A 21,748-nucleotide genomic window follows, 5' to 3' on the forward strand; every position below is an offset into this window, starting at 1 on the left:
GCATTTAGCTTTAGTCCATGGTATGACACCAGCTGTTTGTTTGGAAAAGTCCCTGAAAATCTGGTCAGTTATAAACCCTTAACATTAGCTGTGACCTCCAAGAAGTAAATGCCAAAAAGGAGTCGCCCACACTGAACCCTGGGGTACACCACTACAGTCACATGCCCTTATTTCCTGGGCTTTATTTGTGAGCCAGTTTGTTATATATCAAATGACATAGGGATTACCATTAAGCTAGTTGTGAGAGTGTGGGATGGTGTCAAACACCTTTGTAATGTCCAGATATATGTGTACTGATTTTACCTCATTCATTGCTGTAGTAACCTTTTTGAAAAAGTTGACCAGTTTAAGCAGGCAGGATCTGACCGTGACAGAACTAAACTGGCTTAGGCCAAGAGTATGTAGATTACCTCTCTTCTTATTTATTAATTCCATAAAGATCCTTTTCATAGCCTCACAGATGAAGAGGTCCAGACATATGGGTCTATAATTACCCAGGTCCATTGATATCCCACCTTTGTGTGTGTGTGTGTGTGTGTGTGGGTGGGGGGGGGACTGTTGCTGTCCTCTATTGCCTGGTACTGAGACTGGAGCTGTCACTGAATAGTTTCTGTTGGGGACTTGACATGTCCTATTTCAGGCTGACTGGTATGCAGTTGATATGTATGCTTTTTTATTGTAATGCTTTTCATTTCAGTGATTAGAACTTAGATTTAGTGATATTTCATTGAAATGTCATAAACTGGTACAGTGCTTGGCATGGTTTCTGAGGTTTCTAACATGCCTAAAGAAGGCTTAATGGTTGTAGTTTGCCTAGGTAGCCATTTTTACCTCATATCTAGCTTGGTTGATTTGATCAAAGACCAGAGATGCTTGGTACGTTTAGCAAAAGAATTGCATTTATTGTTGAGTGCAATGAGTTTTTTCTTGTATTACAGAGCCTGATTGTATTTGGGTTTCACCACAGAGATTTATTTTTAAATTTGGCATTGCATTTACCACCGAAGGGACAGATTAATCTTTGCAGCTATTCACAGATGCATACATGTGGTAAAAGACTCCACATATGCAATGAAGTTATCAGACTGGTAGGGGATGTTGAATTTAGCCACGTCATTACTAAGTTTTAGTAGGTTAGCCTTTGCATAATCTTTGAATACTGAGGTATTTGAAGATGATTCTAGCTTCAGTGGCTGATTTATGGTCCAGTTTAACTAGGGAAGAAATAACAACTGGTTGGGAACAAAGTTGTCCAATACTGGTTTGTACTAAGTTCAGAATTTGTCTCCCCTAGTTGGGCTGCAGGTTAAATGGTCAAGAGAGTTTGTATTTGTGAAGTCCAGAAGTCTCTGGGCATTAGGGGATGTATAGGTTCATAGGTTCATAGGTTCATACTAGGCTATCTGCCCGAGGGCATTTACAAGCCTAGCCCATCGTTTTGTGGCTTACGCCACCCCTTTAGTATGGGGAACTATACCCATTATTTTGCTGTGCCTCTGTCGAGCAGTGACACTGAGGTAATCCCTGGGGTATATCTGTGATCTCCCATCCATTGGTCAAGATTTCTCTTGAACAAGGCCAGCGAGGTGCTCTGCCTCACATGTACCGGGATTTTGTTCCACAGCATAGGGAGTCTTTGGGTGATGAATCTATCCCTCCAGCACGTCCTATTAATAGCCGTGTCAAGGTTTAAGTCTCCCGCCCTTGTGGCTCTGATGGATCTAGATTTTTGAGGTGAAGCATATTCATCAAATCTGGGTTTGACATGGCCTTGTATGTTAGGCAAAGGTCACCTCTGAGCAAGCGTGGCGACTGAATAGAGCTGGAGTTCTTTCAGTCGGGCAGCATAGGACAGATTTTTGAGACCCTTTATCCTTTTGGTGAGGAACTTTTGTGGCCTCTCCAGCTGCTGCAAGTGTCGGGTCAGATACATTCCGAATGGGGCATTGTACTCAATCATTGGTCTGATGAGTGATGAGTAAAGGGAGACTATGACCTCCCTTGATCTAGATGAGAATCCCTTCATGATAAGGTGGGCAATGTAGAAGGTCTTCCTAACTACTTTAGCTACATGGGTGTCGAATGACAGACTACTATCAACCTGGGTCCCCAGGTCCCTGATAACTTCTTCTGTGCTCAGTATAAGTCTCCCAGTTGATCGAGGGCTAGGTGAAATCCCGTAGGAAAATGGTGTTTGACTCAATGCATACTAGTCAAGTGGGAGATATTGGCCAAGGGAGGCATTCAGGGAGTTCTATATTTGGTCATAATGTTATATGGGTTTTGTTGGTGGTAAGTTAGATATGGAGGAGTTCCAGGCCATCATTCTGTGTCATGAGTCTGGAGTTGAGATTTTGTTTTACGAATATATCACATTGCTGCCTTTAGTTTCTTTGTCTAGTGAGATGATGGCGTGCTCTCAATGATTTTCAACTATATCTCTGTGATGACCCACCACTGAACCAGTAATCAAGGAGCCTCAATCCTCACCACTAGCAACAGTGGGAGATATACACTGGGAGGATAACAGGTACACACACAGTATTTCCAGATACAAATCTCTGCATCCAGTGCAATTTCACTTAAGAGCACACAGAGATCACAGTCATTCTGGGGCTAGTTTCTGCCTTTTTCTCCAGATCCCCAATAAGAATCCCCACTAGCACAGCTATAGTGCTGACATCTCAGCTGAGTGGCCAAGCCAAGACCTCCAGCACCCTCTCTGTCCAACCAGTGCTTCGTGTCCCTGCCCACATAGCTGATACACACTCTGAAGTTTGATTTACACACACACTCGCACACACCTGGGAAAGGCTGGCACAGGTTTACTAGCTATGCCCCCTTTTGCCCAGACTATAAGGTAATTATCACTGCCACCAGCCAACTCTCTTATCAGTTACTTTAAGGCCCTTAACAAAGGGTGTCCAATCTTACTGTATAATATTAATATTAATATTAATACAAATGGTAGCTTGACCAAGGGCAAGGTTATTAGGAGTGGCCCACACAGTGTCACCAAATAAATATGCAAGTACTCTCAAACTTAAATACCTCTACACAGATCAGCCACAATGAAATGTTTAAATATATTTAATAATAAATAACAAAAGAACAAGAAAACAGTATATATTCACAGTGACATCTGAGTTCAAAATCACAGGAAATATTGAAAACAACATTGCAGGACAGTCTCAAATAAATAAATAAAAATACCTAAGCTAAGCTTCACTATATTCCTGACTGAATCAAAGAGAATTACGATGCCCTAGTTAACTTACTTAAGAGCAAGTCAGATGTGGTGAATGGATCTTCTAGTAGCTGATTCTAAAAGAAGGCACTATATGGGTGGACAAGGCTTTAACCAATATACAGAAGCTTTAAGGAGAAAGGTGCAGGTCATCCCTGGCAAAGCAGTTAGGCCTGTCTATCATCCTCTTCCAGAGTGACATATATTGGAACTCCCACTGAATGACATCAGAAGCCAAACCAATTGTCAAAGTCAATAATCTTTTATTTGTTTGCAGTGATATTCTTGGTAATAGTAAAATACTTTTCAAGGCTAGGTTCACACCTGCCTCTGTCACACATTGCTAGAGCTCCATCATGTCTCTCTTCATACAGTTCATGGAGGTATGTCTCAAGCAGTCACTCCCAGATGTACTATGATTGTGTCAAATGTGTACTTGTGGTGCAAGGATTTGAGTACATGCATGATGTGGCAAAACCTGGCACCCAATAGGCAACAAACAATACCCTTCTTATTACTTAGTTTGGTGAGTGGTGCATCAGTGAGTCTCACTATGGAATCACCTATAACTATGATGTTGGATTGTGTGGAGGTTTGTCTTGTGGGCTTTTCATTTGAGACACTGTGACCCTTAGATGCATGTTTTATTGTGGGTGCTGCCCACAATGCTGTGAGTGTTTGTGAAGTGGATAAGAATAGTTGCTTCTTAAGTTACATTCAGGAGGCATTTGTGGTTTAGGCAGGTAACTTTTAAGAGCCTCAGCAGGTCTCTGCGCTTGGCCTGTATTGTGTATGACAGGTATAGTGCAGTGTTCAGGGCCATTGACATCCTGTTTGCTGTGTGTAGTGGCTTTATGCTAAAGCTTTGGATCCCATAACATTGTATAACTTGATCTCTCACACACTGTATCAATTTGTTTAAGTATGGTCATTTCATCCACGCTAACTACAGTGGCAGTTATAAAGTATAAACCCTTGGTTCCAGGTGCTTACTAATGTGTGCTTAATGGGGAGTAGAACCTGTGAGGTTTGGGGTTGATTACTGGAGGTGCTGTCTGTCTAGCAGTGGGGACAGTGCTGGTCACAACACAGCTGCACATAGCTAGGAATCAGTGATGCTTTGTTCCTTCTCTCACCAGAAGCAAAGCTTAGCTAAACACTAGCAGCAGTACCAAGCTGTTTCCTGAGGAGGAGCAGTAGTAACAACCCAGATGTTAATGGGTTCAGTAAACTTGTTAATAGTTTTCTCTTGGTAGATACCCTGGATACAGCCTACAGCAGTTGGATGCAACAGAAAGCCAAGTTGCACAAAGACCCTCAAAGAGGTCCTTACCAAAACTGCAACAGACCAATCAGTGAAGTCCCATACATACTTCTCAGAGAAAAGCAGAAATCCTTCTCTCAACAGGGGCTAGACAGTAGCATTAATCCTTACCAGGTACTTAAGAAGAAATCATTAGACTTTTTAGTGACTGGTAATCACTAGGAAGATCAAGAAATAATGCCCCAATGCTTCTGCTCATACCAGCACAATTTCAGACACTAATTCCAAGATGATTCCTGAGAAGTAGTTCCTAGGCTCTCCAGTAATTGGAAGCCCTGTCCCATTATTACACATTTTAATAGTAAAGTATAACAAAAGAAATTAATGCTCTGTTTATTGCAGCATGCCTTAAGTGAGATGGATGATATGAAATAGAGATTAACTCAAGCTTTTAGAATTTATGGGGAAGGTCTTCCTAATCTGATCCTTCAGTGCCCAGTAAAATGAGTATATGAAACTTGACTGGCAGGAGTTTTCAAACAAAATTTATAGTTGGGGTAGGCAGCTCAAAAGCCACCAAGTCTAAAACTACAACAGGAACTGGGAGTAGGAAGGAAAAATCTTTTCTGATTTTAAAACTCTATCACAGAGTCAAACACTGACTGCATGTGATGCAGGCCTCTTGAGTCCTATCAGAAGACAAGGTCAAGCTACATTCTGTGCAGTAAGTATCACTCAAGGCAACAAAGTAACTATTGATAAACAAGTGAAATCTTTGGCCCAAGTGTTAAACATTGCCCAGGACCTGCAGTAATCTCTCACTTAGATCAAACCAGCACTTAAATCGAGGATGCCCAGAAATACAAGACCAAACGGACTACTCAAAGCAGAAACTAAAAATTTAGATTTACTCAAAGCAGACATTAAAATGCATAAGCGTGAAAAAGCAATGCAAAAAACAGCTCTAAATAGCTATATCAGTTAGGCAATTTAAGGGCAGATACAAAAAAAAAAGAACGATAAATTACATTCCTAGTTTATTTTTAAAACTCTATTAAATAGACAAACATGGTATATGTTTGTGCACTTGCACACGTGTGTGTGTGTGTGTGTGTGTGTGTGTGTGTGTGTGTGTGTGTGTGTATGTCTGTGTGTGATGTTGGTCTCTGGTTTTGTTTAAACATTTTTATTAAAATCACATGTTGCATAGTGACATGAGAAACATTCAATTATAAAAAGGGAAAACAAACCATCACAACAAATTTTTCATTTGTGCACATTATACAAATATAATTTTTATCTTAACAATTAGTCAATTTAACATTGCATAAATTGTTCAAGTCCTGCCATTCCTGAAATGTTACTCTTCCCAAATATTATTCAGAATGTATTGCTCCCACTGATTCCATTTATCCGTATGTAGTTTACTCGTTCTTTTTTTAAGGCTCCCACTTCAATTTGTTTGACTCCCCTTTACAACATTCAAAGATACTGTTACAGCTGTTTTGCTTTTAATTCCCATTTCCTAGTAATTGCATGTTTGGTACCCTACAGCATTAAACGTAGTAGGCCTTTATTGTGTCGAGACAATTCAGTTTCTGCATCCCAGCTCAAAAGAATTCTTTCCTTAGTTAAATTAGTTTCATCAATGTTTCTGGCAAAGTATCCTCTCTGAAATTTCCAAAATCAGCTCTTTACCTTCCAAAAAACATGTTTCCAGGCACTTCTCTCTCCCATCACACCGCAAGCAATTGTTGTCTACTGGTTAAAAATTCTAAGTCTACTTGGGGTATAAAAATACCATTGCAAACACTTCTAAGGAAAAGTCTGAAACCATCTAGATTTTGTTGCATATTTAGGAGCCGTACAAATGTCCTTCCATTATTTCTTTGTATAATACCTTTCCATTCTTGCTTCTATGCTCTTCTGATTAATTCTTATAGTTATCATGCATTATTTTATATGCAAAATTAATTATCCTTTTTTTGTACCTCAGCTTCAGTTCTAGATGCAACTGTAAACTCAACCAGAGCTGGTCTTTCATTTAAGATTCTCCTATTCTTTCTATGTGCTTACACGCTGTTATCAAACCCTAGTAGGGAAGACAGTCTTCAACCTGCAGTCTGAACTTCTGCTTGGCTCATCCCACTGTGTGGCTTTTCCCTTCTTAGTTATGTATTCCCAATACCTTAATTTTTGCCAGTAAATTCCAGCTTCCTCTGACTTAAATTTTTGTGTCCATACTTACAGTCACCTCTACTGGTAAAATCACTTTTCTCCGGTCCTGTGTTTACTTAACTCTTAAAATATTTTTGGTACTTCATACATATAATATTGGTTATGATTGTTACTGGTGTTCTTAAGTGCCTACATCCAAAATCCTATGCTCTCCTTATTTCGTAATCCTCCTACTGTTTCAACATAATTTCTTTCCCTTTTGATTTGCAATGTTCTGCTTGTACTATGTATATGATCAGATGTACGGCAGTTGGTTGAATTACCAGCTATGATGTCATCCAGAAAATTGATGTTATTATGTTGAAACATTAAATGTTGACACATTTTGTGCTTGTTCCAGGGATTACCCGGCAACAAGTTAAACCAATGCAAGTGTTTATGCAAGAAGAGGGGACCAAACCCTCCCTGCACTCCCACATCCCCCTGCTAATTATATACTTACTCTGAGATTGCACAATCCCTAAGGAAAGGGAATATTCCCCTAACCAATGACTATCGATCTCCCACATCTGTTAACCATCGGTTTGAGTTGACCAAATGGGGTCAGCCAAACAGATGTCAATGGAGCTGGTCATTTGCCCAACTTCCCTAAACTCACATGAGCTTTAACTATGTAGCTGTGAAGTATCTTTTCAAATAGGGCAATCCTAAACCACCTTGTTCTGTGGGGAGAAAATTCAGCCACTTAACTCTTGCCCTTTTTTCTTCATAAATAAATTTCTTCACTGCTTTATTAATTATAGTCCTTAGCTTCTTCACTGGTTGATAAAAAAATATGCCTAACCTGTATACAATACTAAAGGGATGAAAAACATGTTTACTGTTTGCATCTTACTACCCATATCTATCATCAAGAGCTTCCAACTACTCACTTTTTGTATTCTCTTTTATTTAGTCTTTTCTCACACATCATTAACTGCAATTATAGAAACCTTTTTAATCCAAACAGCTAAATAAATTGTCTTATCATTTCCCAATAAACACGGGAATTGCTGAACCAATTAATATTTGGGAACATAGTTTACTGTTATAGCCTTTGTTTTATCCTCATTTGTTTTATATCCTGGAAAAAATGTTTCACAACACTGTAATATAATTTTCTGTTTTATAAAATGTAAACTAAGGTACTTACATATTATCGCAACCAGATTTGCGATGTGGCGTACTGTGTAATGCTTTCCGGAAAAGTATGTGTGTTTATGGAAGAAGGGCACTGTGAACTGTGACACACTATTGGAACCCATTGTTTGCCATATACAAAGAGGAATAATCTGAAATTTCCTCTTTGCAGGGAGTGCCCTTATCCAAATTAGACATATGACTGCTGCTTCACAATGGGCGTCAATGGAACTGCGAGAAGAGTGAACAGGTTCTCAACAACAGAAGTGCTGCCTTTGAAATGTGGTTAAAAGTGTTACTTGCCACTCCCTGACAGGCATCTTTCATTGTCATGATGACTGGCGAGCAAAACTGAATACATTTATTCCTCATAACCTTCCCTTTTTGTAACATTTGACTAAGGACTGCAGGCTTTTGGATGCAGTGTAACAGAATGAGTGATTGCTTTATTGATAACAGTCAGCAAATAAAAGGTATGATTTCTTGCCATCACTGCAACTGCTGTGTGTTCATTTGCCTGCATACTTCATTGGATGTATGGACTTTGGCTCCCAATGTAAGTAGTAAGCATTTACCAGGATGTTACACCCAAAAAATAATGGTAATTCATCCCTGCTGTCACAACAAACAGTACTCATTGTGATCACTGTATTCATTATGTGATGTCGGTAAAGCACACTATCCAAAAACCTGATTTTGCCCCCTTATTCCTCTTCCAAACCCATTAGCAACATACCAGAAAACTTTTTAACAGTGCAGCCACCCCTTTTAAAGTTAACAGACACTGTTGAACTAAAACATGACCACCTCGCAAATCTGGTTGCGATAATACTTAAGTACCCAAATTAATATCACCTGCAAATAATTTTATTTTTTTCCTCAAGTATCATGACATTTATACCCTTGAATTTGTGAGTCCTTTATTTTCTTTGCCAATGGCTGTTAAGGCAAATATCAAAGCTGAAATAGGATACCTCTGCCTGACTCCTCTATTCAAAACTTGCTTGTCAGAGAGGAACCTTCCCACTTTGATTCTCGCTTGAGACCCTTCACATATCTTCCTAATTAACCTCATTATTCTATTAGGAAACATGTATGTTCCCATTGCCCCACTTAAAAATCCCAGCTAACTGTTTGGAATGCCTTCAAACAGATCAGTCACGCAGGCCTCTTGATTCCTTTTTTTTTTTCCAATAATCATTTTTATTGTTTTGCCAAACCATTATACATTTCACACACTATTTACATTATGTACAATATTGCTTCCAATGTTTTAGTTCCATTTTGAATTTCCCTATAATACATTAAGAATAAATATCATTTTAACCAAGTACAGGAAATTAAAATCACAAAAAATTAAACATAAAAGCATCTACAATAGACAATTATAAACCAACTCAAGCCAATAATTTGTATTATTTCTACATTTTCTATCTAATCCAAGAATGTGTTGGTACACATACAGAATGTCCTGACGGAAAGTGGAAGGCCTCTTGATTCCTATTAGAGGACAAGGCCAAGCTACACTCTATATTAAGAGTCACAACAGGAAACAAAATAGTGAATAAAAGACAAGTGAAATCTGAAGTCAAAATAGTAAGTTACCCAAGACCATTTGTTTTTCACTTAGATCAATCCATCACTTAAATCCAGGATGCCCAAAACATCAAGCCAAACAGATTACTCAAGGCAAAAAATAAGTATAGATTTACTCAAAGCAGAAACTAAAATGCATAAAACGGTAAAATGCAATGCATAAAGCAGTTCTAAACAGTTTCTCTCACTTAATTTCGCCAGGTCTTTTGGGTTTCAAATACCATGACTTCCTTCCTTAGTTTAGCAGAAGCATATCGGTGTTAAGCGAGAGTGGAACCTTAAGTAGACAAAAATCAGGCAGCAACTGAATGTGCCAAAAATGAAGGAAAGAATGTAAGGAGAAGAATCAGGCAAGAAGGCAAGAAATGTAGACAAGGCATAAATATAATTCCAAGTACAACAAACTCCGGGAACAGCCTCATGTTGATCAATATCTGATGTAGGAATGGTTAAGGAGAGATAAATTTAAGTTGAAGAGATGAAAAGTTAATACTGGGTTCCAGGATAGTGGACTACGTACATATTGGTCTACAAAGTTTATTAAACGTGAGAAAAAGACACTAATGTAGGTTATGCAAAACAGAACTGGAAGCAGTTGCACGTGTTGTTCCTGGGTGTGATACATTAATGCCAGAGGGCCTATACACTGAAAGGCATAATAGTGTGGCAAGGCTATAGCACTGGAGATTGTGCAAACATTACAATATTGAAGTAGCTGAGAAGTAGTGGAGACATGAGCCACAAAGCATTACAGAGAATAATGAAGTTTATATCACACGAGATCACCCATTACCAACAATTTCAAAAAATAGATGCCAGAAAATCAGATACAGCAGTCCATGAAAAGAAGACAAAAGTAGAATTGATCACTGAAACTGCTACATTCAGTGATTACAGTGTCTTATGTAGAGAGGGACACAAGGTCATAACACACCAGGATTTGCAGGCAGAAATGAGGGCAATGTGGAATGAGGATGGTCAGACAGTTCCAATAGTACTAGGAGCAATGGGTCTTATAAGAATATACAGTCATATTTATATATGCTACTGACATGTAACTCCATATGAATTGCTGATGGAGACAGTTGATCCTTCTACTTATATTCTTTTTTTCTTTTTTGTTTCTTTTTGGCACATTCAGTTGCTGCCTGATTTTTGTCTAATTCAGGTTTGAGTTCCATTCCCACTGGACAGCAATATGCTTCTGCTAATCTAAGGAAGCAAGTCATCTTAGACTTGTTCTCTTCATGTTTTAAAACTTTCACTATGTTTGAATCTAGTGAGGTCAGCAGATATGTATGCAGTCCTATGATTACAGATCAATACATGTAATCAATTTCAAGGAGCCCCATGCCTTCTTCAGGATGGGTAAAATATAATCTTGGTATAATATGATTTTTATATATCATTTGATATGCATGAAGCGTTTTTCTTGTTTTCCTGTCCAAATGCTCCAATACCTTTTGAGTCCAGTCAATCACCCCAAAATAGTAAGTTACAACAGGAATAATACTGTGGGAAGAAATAGCCAGGGAATTGTTATAGCTAGGCTTGTACAGGCCTTAGGGCCGATAGCCTAGTACCAGCCTATGAACCTATGGAAGAGCAATTTGGTTTATAGTTTGGACTTTGTTTCTACACATCAGGGCAATTTTCAGTATTAATTTTAGTCTTCAAAAATATTCCCTACTGACGTTTGTTTGCATTTGTTCATGTTTTATTGTCAATCATTCATCAATTCCCAAATATTTATACACCGCTCCTGCTCAAGTTCCTTTATATCACATTTCTGTCCCAGACTGATATTTTCGTGGTGCTGTAGCTTTCCTGATTTAAATGTTGCTTTTGCACATTTAACAAGACCAAATGACAATCTTATATCATCCAAGAAAGTTTTGACAACTTGAAGTCGTGCTTTCAGCTCATCTGATGAACTATATAGTTTTAAATCATCCACAAAAATAAAATGAGAAGTCTTTGCACTTTGGTGGTTTCTGGGAGCCAAACTGTAACCATGACCTAATCTGTTAAGTAGACAGCTTAATGGGTTATGGTAAAGATAAAAAAGCAGTGGTGACAAAGAGTCACCGTGGAATATTCCCCTTTGAATTTTTATCCCTGGGATAGTAATTTGTCTTTTATAATGGCTTAGCTGCAAAGTGGTTTGGCACTGTTTCATTGTCACTCTAATGTAATTGATCAATGCAGGGTGTATCTCCTTTATCCGTGAATGTGGGATGCTGTCAAATGCTTTTTTGTAGTCTATCCATGTCATACTTAGATTTTTTTTCCCCTTTTAAAATTCTCCATTATGACTTTGTTTGTCTTTTCGGTTTTTCCCTGTTAGGGGTCGCCACAGTGGAACTCCAGTCTGCTAATGAATGGCAGTAGATTTTTTTTTTTTTTTTTTATGGCGCCGAGTTGCCAGCCTGACGCCCAACCTTCAGTGAAGGCACACCCATTCACGCATGTCTTTCAAAGGCCACTCGACCACAGGGAGGACATGCAGACTCCACACAGAAGGCACTCCAGCAGGGAATCGAACAGGAGAACCTCTTGCTGTGAGGCAACAATGCTACAGCTGTACCACCGTGGCTTTAATTCTCCATTATGACTTTATTTAACAAAAATTATCCTTTGTTCCATATAACTTTCTTTTGTTATCCTTTTGTTCTTGTGGCATGATAGAGTCTTCTTCTAAATGACTATAAATTCCGTCAGCAACAATTCCAGTATATAGTTTATACATCAACAGAAGGCAAGTTATTGGTCTACAATTTTTAGCATAACTTGCAGGTTCACTCTTAAGGAGGACTATCCTTTTTCCTGTTGTTAATCGGGTTGGAGTCTGCTCTGGATGTGCACATAAGTAGTTCTAACGTAGGGCTTAATCTTCATGAAAGATGTTAATACATTTAGCAAGCAGTTAGGTACTGCATCTGGAAGTGGGGTTTTCTATTTAGGAGCTTTTCTTAATTTTATTTCAGTTTCTCTAGCAGTTATTTCATCCCATTTCATATCCTGTAGATTTGAACTTCTTACTGATTTCTTTATTTCTTGTACCCAATCTTTGTTATGTTCCACAGGGTATTCATAGATATTGGTATTTCTATTCCTTTTGTTTTGTTTCTTCATCACTATACAACTTTTTTTGGGGTCATTAATGAACTGATTATTTTGTACTTTTCCTTTTTATTTATCTGTAAATCTTCTAAGTTTTTCTGCTTGTGCTGAGATCTTTAGTTTATTGTTTGCATGGTTTACTACTGAAATGAAGAAAGCTCTTTGTTTGCTTAAATTAACAAAATATAACATCGGAACCATAATCCCAACTGTTACACATTGACCATCAGTTCACCTGCATCCACATTTGACTTAATTTGAAATAGCAAAGTTAAAACATAAGAAGGTGCATTGCCTGTGTTTTTATACTAATAAACCTGTGTTTAATCTACTGGGAATTCATCTTTATCAAGATTTTGGCCTATGTTTTCTTTTTCTTAATTTGAAATAGCTTTAGGTGACGTCAGTCACCCAAGCTATTCAGTGTAACTTACTGTTAGACTTTCAAGTCATTGCTGCAAGGGGGCAAGCCCCCCTGCCCCCACACCCCTTGCAAATTATATATACCAACTCTGAGATCACACTACCGTGAGGAAAAGGGTAAATTCCTTGTTCCTCACTGCACCCCGATCTCCAGTCACAATACCTAACTCACGTTACTGAATTACACTGCACATTTATTACTGTGAATTCATAGTTGTCTGGTTTGGCATTGTGCCACTTTGAAACTTGCCTTTCGACCACATCCCATTCAATCACATGCACAATGAGATTACAATAATAAACCTATTTGCAATAGTGTAAGATATATCTTGGTCTGTTCTGATACTGCACATTGCTTTTATCACAGCTGTCTTTTTAAGTATTTTTGTTGCTCTCGTCCCTCTTCTACACTCTTCTAACAGTGGCACTTCTTGTCTTAATTGCTTTATAGTTTTTGCTATTTGATACTTACATGATGGTATTTGATTTTCTCCCTTCCTTTCCCTTATTGCTCTGTATTTTTGTTGTAAGACTTTATCTGTTAATAATTTAGCTACATATTTATATATCCTATTTACTTCTGCTATATCACATGAATTATGTTAATAGTCTTGAGTATTCTGTTCATTTGTTTTATCAGTCTTCTAACATTTTGGGTCTTACTGACTTTCTGCAATCTATTTCTTTCATCGATCTTAATATGTTTATCCATCTCTATTAAATTAAGCAAGTCTTCCCTTAGATCATTTTCCTCTAAACTGAGGGCATATTTGTTGTTCTCTGTTTCCTGCAGACACTCTACAGAAAGTTCCAGAACATCTTCCTGTGGCATATTCTCTTCAGCTGCGTCCTGTGTCATCCATTGCTCTTTCATATGGGAACTCACTAGCCTATTACTCCATAAAACTGACTGTGTCAGAGCTGCTACTGTTTCATGCTCCTTCCCTTGCTGTGCTACTCCAGCTGAACTTTTGTACTGGTTTCCTGCTGAAGTCTCAAAATTATCTTCACGTAGCAAGTGATTTGATTCTTCTCATTCCACCTGTTTCTCCTTAATTTAGTGACTCACTGTTCCATCATGCTGTGACGTTACCAGAATTGGATTTTCAATACTAAATCCTTCCTTTTCCAGGTAGTCCATAATTTCAGTTTCTATTTCTTTAACTTCTACATTACTAATCCTCTTTTCTACTTTCCCCCTTTGTTTTATTATTTTTTGCACTGTGAAATTTCCCATATCTGCATACCTTTACCAGTACTTCTCTTAAAATATATTTGGTACTGGTTTTTTGTATTGATTAATTTTGCTTTTCCTTTATATAAACAATGCAACATATCACATCTCTATTTTCTTTCCCATGTCCATATTTCTTCTTCTGTTGTCTCCCACTCCACCTGTTTCCCCTTACTTTGGAGACTTGTTCTAATATGCTGTGAAGTAACCTGTGTTAGACTTTCTTCACTAAATTCTTCACTTCACAGGCATTCCATAACTTCAGCTTCTACTTGCTTAAGCCCTACTTTTACTAATATTCTGTTCTATGTTCCCTTTTTCATTTTTTGTATCGTGAATTGTTCCATGCCTGGGTGCCTTTACCTATACTTCTCTTCAAATATATTTGAAACTACTTTTTTGTATTTATTAGTTTGGCTTTCTCCTTTACATAAATACTGCACCATATCAAATCTTTCCTTCCCATGTCCATGTTTCTGTTTTATACCTTTCAAAAAGCTTCTGGGTTTTATTCTTTATATTTTCACTGTTCCTCAGTCACTTCTATTTTCAAATGGCCTAAAGTTTCTTGGTTTATATAAAGTTTTTTCACGGATCTGTTGTATTAATGAAAACAAATTTGCAGTTGAAGCTTTTGAGACATATTTTTCATGTCCAACTATTTTTATTTCCTGTAATTTGTATCTTAATGTTTTTGAATATCTTCTCTCTGGAAATTCTGAGCTTCTGGCATAATAGTAACAATTCATAAATTCTTTCTTATCCTTAGTAGTCCACTCTATCATTTTATGGCTCTTTTTTGGCTTGTCAGTTTTTGTGGACTACTAATTTCATTTACAACAGGGGGGACATCCTCCCCCTGAGCCTGGCCTAACCCCATTGTAGGAATGTTTCTTTTTCTTGAGGATTCTACACTGTCATTTTTTCCACCCCTGACACCTGTATGCATACCAGTATTGGGCATTTTTTATCCTGGGACTTGAGCACCCAGTTGTCTTTTTTATTTTTAACCCACTTCTGTCCATCATATAAGCTATATGAAATACAGTCTATATATCAGTGTCATCGTTGTGAAATTTTGTAAAAACAGGGTCCACATCATGAAGGTAGTCACCAACACTTGAAGATGAATTCAATTCTGCCAATACTACTCCTTTTTGCTAGCTGATTTTTGTTATAAATGGCTATATCAGTTAGGTAATCTAAGTGCAGACAAATAAATTACTCTCCTGGCTCTTTTTCTGATTTTAAAACTCTAGCAGAGAGTTAAACACTGAGTTCAAGTGATATAGGCCTACTGAGTCTTATCAGAAAAACAAGGCCAAGCTATAATCTGTGTATTAAGTATCACTCAAGGAAAAAAAATCAATGCAAAACATGTGAAATTTAAAGTCCAAGTGCAAACGTTATCCAGAACCTGAAGTAAATATGCATTATCTATTTACTTGTTGAATATAAAATCACCATTATGTCTAGCTAATATATTAATATCACCATCATGAAGAGAAGTGTGGTATGAAGAACTTTCATATTATAACTATCTTTGTAACTGTGATGATGTAAGGTAGTGCCAGCATACCTAGCTGGAGTTTTGTAAAGAATTATTTGTCATTTGTATATCGAAGACAACTCACTCACATCATCTTGCCTTGCTGTACTAAGTAACGTAACTTAACTAGGGGAACAGTAATTCTTTAATCAGTTAGGAAAACAAGGTGAGATTAGCTAAATGCAGCTTTTTCTGTATCTGTTTGAACCTATCCATCTGTGTTACTTTTTTATATCCCCTCTGATTGAAACTATAGTGTTTATTGTGAAGAGATGCTCAGTATTGTCCTGTTTTCTTTTTATTATTTATTATTAAATATATTTAAACTTTTCACTGTGGTTGGTCTTTTAGATAATATTTTAACCTTTGAGAGAACTTATATTTATTTGGTGACACTGTGGCCACTCCTGAAAGTCTTGCTGCACTGGTCAAACATTACCATTTGTATAAATATTAATTTCACTGTGTAATTGAGTACCCTGTTAAGAGCCTTACAGTAGCTGGCTGGTGGCAGTGGAACTACCTTATAGCTTGGCAGAGGTGGCACAGCTAGTAATCTATGGAAGTTTTTCCCAGGTGTGTGTGTGTGTGTGTGTGTGTGTGTGTGTGTGTGTGTGTGTGAAAATCAAATTTCAAAGATTGTGTGTGTCAGCTATTTGGAACAGGGACACAGAGCTCCTTAGTGGTCAGTGTATATTCTTATTTGGGGCCTGTACAGATAGAGAGAGTCCAGCCCCAGGTCTGGAGTATGTTCCCTGTGCGCTCTTATGGGAAATTGTGCTTGGTGCAGAGAACTGCATCTGAAAATACGGTGTGTGTCTATTTCTCTCAGAGTGAACATTCCTCTACCAATGTCCATGGTAAGGACTGAGAATCCTTGATCACTGGCCCAGAGAAGGGACATCACAGTAATGTTTTATTATTTTTGAGATATATACATTTGTTTACAGGTACATTGCAAAACTACATTCCAGGAATTTAGCGCAGGTGAAACTTATCCATTCAGGAAATCTGCAAGTGTCAAGAGTCAGGAGGTGTGAAATTCTACTCAGGCTAGGAGTTAATGCAGTTTATAAAGCACAATGGGGCTGGAACACTGGATCAAAACCACCAAGATAATTTAGTCCTTAAAGGCAATTTATTTATGAATAAAGTCACAAAGATACTTACAAAGAGGAAATTTAAAGAAAGAATAAGTGAACATGTGAGGGCAATAAGAGATGGCTGTGAATTCAATGCATTGGCAAAACACATAAAAAATTATCCAGAACATTCGTTTAAATTCGTAGTATTGGATGTGATAAGAGTACACAGTAGAGGAGGGGCATGGCAGCCCATATTAGAAAAATCGGAATTAGAATGGCAAATAAGATTAAATTCCAACAATTGTCCGGGGATGAATAACCACATATCAATCAGTAGTACTTTAAAAATAAAATCTTTATCAAGATAAAATCAAATCTATATTTTGTACATGTTTATATATTTTTATATATATGCATACATTCTTTGACGTTTGAATACATTATGAGTATAAAAAGGTATTTATTATATACACATACATTTTTTGATGTTTGCATATATTATGAGTATAAAAAAGTATTTACATTTATATATGATGCGTGTACAAATTCATACAGGTACAAGTAGCAGCATTATTATTACTATTTAAAAATATATTATAAAATACATCAAAAAAGGACATCTATTTAAAGAATTGATTTATTAACAAATTATTCATCCACTTAATTATTCATTCACTTGTTCATTATTTATTCATCTATTTATTTATATATTTATTCGATATTATATTATAAACATATTTTAAATCCAAGGAAGGTAAATAGTTTCAGTGAAATAACATATATTTACAAAAAGTATTTTATAATTTCAAGAAATTAATATGGACCTAACTTATTTATTGAGTATAATTCAATTTTAATATTTTATTATTTATAAACATTTATTTATGAAAATATTTTAGGACTTTTTATCATTAAATATGCACTTTATAAGATATATCAAATTCCCAGACATCATATATACATAGAAGTTTTCACATATACATATGTTAAACGCAGTCCATATACAAGAAATATCACCTCACTCATGGAAAAGGAAAACTTAATTGTTTGTCACGCTTCTTTAATATTGGGAGTCACTTTCAGTATCTATCCATATCATAATACATCTTATACGTATTACTATATACGTATATGCGGATTTTTAAAAAAACATCCTGCCATTATTATTATTATTTTTCACTAAGGCAAAATACAAGAGTACTTATGGTAGAAGTCTTTTTTAAAAAGAAATTTTAATAGTGTCATGTTTTTAAAGATGGGATATGCAATTACATTGTTAATATATTTTAATTGTTTAATTGAAAAGAACAGAGCATAGTTAAACTACAGGAAATGCATCAATTAACTGTTTGAAAAAGTTTGGTATACACCAGACGAAAGCGCTCACATTCCGTTTGTTGGGGAAAGTATCTTTGTGACTTTATTCATAAATAAATTGCCTTTAAGGACTAAATTATCTTGGTGGTTTTGATCCAGTGTTCCAGCCCCATTGTGCTTTATGGTTTTTGGAGTTTGATTTTCGTGTGTTTTTAATGCAGTTTATGAGTTGGTGCACGACACCAGCTACTCAGTCTGTACTTCAATATGGGGGTAAATGTTTTAACCAGGAATCCAGAAATTTGGAAAGACACTGGGGTCCAGGTATGCTGTTCTTGGAAAAGCTGAAGGCATTCAACGGGTCATATCCCGATTTTTTTTTTTTTTTTACGGACAAACATGTTTATGAATGTATGCATACACATATGTATAAGGGATGTGTGAGTGTGTTCATCACCTCTCAACTTCTAAGAGCAAGAAATCTGGACAGAGCCATAACTAATGGGGGAACAAAGGCCCAAAAATAGTGACATTTTTAAAATATTGCTCTTACAAACTTAGAAAGTTGGTAGAATTACAGGTTTTGCAATAGCATGAATTTTCTAAGTGTGTGAAGTCTGAAACTCAAATGTCTGCCATTATTTTCTGACTTAAGTCCTCAATGACTTGCCAGAAAAATGTAATTTTATAACAAACAGACCAAAATATGAGGCAAAAATCTGGGCATTCTGTGAAAATCTGTACAGTTGAGAGGCACGGTGTGCATGTGTGTTTGTGTGTGTAAGCTTCATGAGGTCTAGGATGCCATCAAACTAAATCAACAATGCTGTACCGAGTTAACTTTTTTCTTCTCTAGTTTACTCCTAACCCTGTAAGACTATTCCTTTTCAGGAGCTTATCTAGTTATGCTGCAGTGAATAATACTTTTTACTTGTCTGATTAAACCATTGAAAAGACTTTCTATATTACTGATCATTGCTAACTCTGTACTTTGTTCTTTGACTCCCAAATTCATTGACACACGTGTTATATATTCAACAAAGTGATTTCCAGATATCTAATTAAGCATTTCATTCACTTATGAATTAATTAATTTGCTCTGAAACTATCCTCCCCAATGTGTCCAGACTTCCTTAAATTACTACAATGTGAACAAAGAAAACAAACAAGTACCTCGTATCCTACTTCTGGCAGTGCCGATTTGTCCCAGTTGGAAGGCACATTCTTCATCTGAGTGGATCTTCTGAAAAATAAGTAAATAAATAAATCAGTAGCTACATACTGTGCTGCTGCAGTGGGCATTCAGTTTTATTACTGTATGCAGTAAAGTGCTGTAGTGAACTCACAGTTTAAAAATTCAGTCACAAACAATAGCATTAATACTATTAGTAGTCCATAGGTATATACCAGGTTAATAACCACCACCAGGGCCTTTATAAGCCTAGCCATGCAAACCAACCCAACTTAGTCCTTATGTATCATGGGCATTTATTAGGTGGGGGTTCAGGTTATGTGGGGGGTATGTTAGTTTGGGTAGTAGTAATAATAACAGTAAAATTAAAATCAACAACAATAATAACAATCATAATAATAACAGAAACAATAATTACCACCTGATCCAGTCAAAAATATTTGCAGCACTGTTGCCAAAAAGCTGTGCACAATCCTTTGGTTTTCAAATGGTTTAACAAGTCAAAATGGGATTCATTTGTTTAGCTTAAAAAATGTTTTGTTAACCAGGTAAGTGAACTGGTCTTCCTGAGCTTTTCATTAATTCATTGCCAAATTAACAAGGAGTACATGTGTGTGTGTGTGTGTGCAAGTGTAACCATGAAAACATACTTCATTACTGCTATTTAACGGAAATACAAACAACTGAAAAAACAAAACTGCAAATCACTCCTGATTGCAAAAGCAAACAGAACAGATTTGCTTTTTTGATCATTCTAAATAAAAAAAAAAACAATAAAACCACAAACAAAAAACATTCTAAATGAAACTAGCATTCAAAAATAACTCATACAAAAAGTAAAATAACTACCACTCTAGAAACATACTACTAAATAAAAAGAAAATGCTGCAACAACCACATTAAATTCTCAGTCTAAATGGTAAACTTTCACATTTTCTCCACCAATATTCTGTCTGATTGCTATACATGTATGTATATATGTGTGTGTGTATATATATATATATATATATATATATATATATATATATATATATCAAGCTTTCTTATTCTTGTACTGAAATTGAAAATGATACTCCTTAGAATGTTATCTGCATTACAAGTTGAAAATATTGTAACTAGAGTGTTAAAATTTTGTGATTTTGGTAGGTATTTATCTAATGTAACTGGAAATTTCCTCAGTGGGCTCCTGCTGAAAGCGAGCCGTGTTGGTCCAGTCAGAGTTTAAATAAACAAAAGCAAATAAATTAAATAAATAAATGTATCCCCCCTGACACAGGAACTTTGCCTCCACATCTCTTTACTTATACACATTATCTTCAAGGTTACAAAACTGTGAACAAAGGGAAACAACACATAACTAGCACCACTCACATTTATGTGAGTTGAGAAATCCAGCACTTATTAAAGAGTTACTTGTTCAAAACAGCTTTAAAATGCCTACCGTTTATATGTGTATATGTCTGTGTATAGACGTATATATCTATATATCTATATATCTATATATATATATATATATATATATATATATATATATATATATGTATAGGGGTCTGTGTTTAATCGAAATTACATTAACCCGAATCTTTATTCGCCGAGACCACTTCATTGAATGCTGTAATCATCTAAGTTATGAATCACCAGACTTTTTTATCGGGAAACAAACCACTTGGCCACCAGAACAAAATAACAAAATGGGCATAAATTAAACCCACCCAAGTGGGAGGCTTTGCCCTCCACAACCCCCATGTGGGGGGTTGCACCTCCCACACCCCCTAACTAAATATACCAGCTCTGAGATTGCACTACACTGGGGAAAGGGGCAAACTTCACTGTGGTGCCCAAGTGGTTTGTTTCCCAATGAAAAAGTCCAGAGATTCGTAGCTTTGATGATTACTGCGTTCAATTAAGTGGTCTCAGCAATTACATATTTGGGTAAATGTAATTTCGATTAAACAAGGTAGACACACACAAACACACTCACACACACACACACAAACACACACACACACACACACACACACACACACACACACACACACACACACACACACACATACAAACACACACATACATATACACACATATGTGTGTGCAGATCTGTGGATCTATGTTAAAACATCAATGTTACAAAATGCCGAACTGCATATGATCAAGACCAGAGGATCAACTTTTTGCAACACTGAAAAGTAAAAAAAAAAACAACAAAAATTTGTGTTTTGCAGGGAGCAACCCCCATGCACCGCTCCCATACCTCCTGCTTCTTATATATGCTAACTCTGAAATCGACTACAGTGGGGGAAAGAGTAAATTCCCCAATCCTGTGATCTCAATACAAGCAATTCAGCTTTTAAGAAAATTAGT

At 36.6% G+C, this 21,748-nt stretch overlaps 1 protein-coding gene across 1 annotated transcript in view; it reads right to left on the reverse strand.

Annotated features, from left to right (window-relative positions):
- Window positions 1-21,748, reverse strand: part of LOC122815573 (protein mono-ADP-ribosyltransferase PARP12-like) — a 1,647,737-nt gene that overhangs the window by 424,823 nt on the left and 1,201,166 nt on the right. The window contains exon 10 of the mRNA XM_044088182.1: window positions 19,369-19,438. Coding sequence (XP_043944117.1) covers window positions 19,369-19,438 — 70 coding nt within the window. The remainder of the gene's footprint in view (window positions 1-19,368; window positions 19,439-21,748) is intronic.

The sequence above is a fragment of the Protopterus annectens genome, chromosome 11.part0, assembly GCF_019279795.1.
Source record: "Protopterus annectens isolate FY-2018-M chromosome 11.part0, PAN1.0, whole genome shotgun sequence".
Lineage (NCBI taxonomy): Eukaryota > Metazoa > Chordata > Ceratodontiformes > Protopteridae > Protopterus > Protopterus annectens.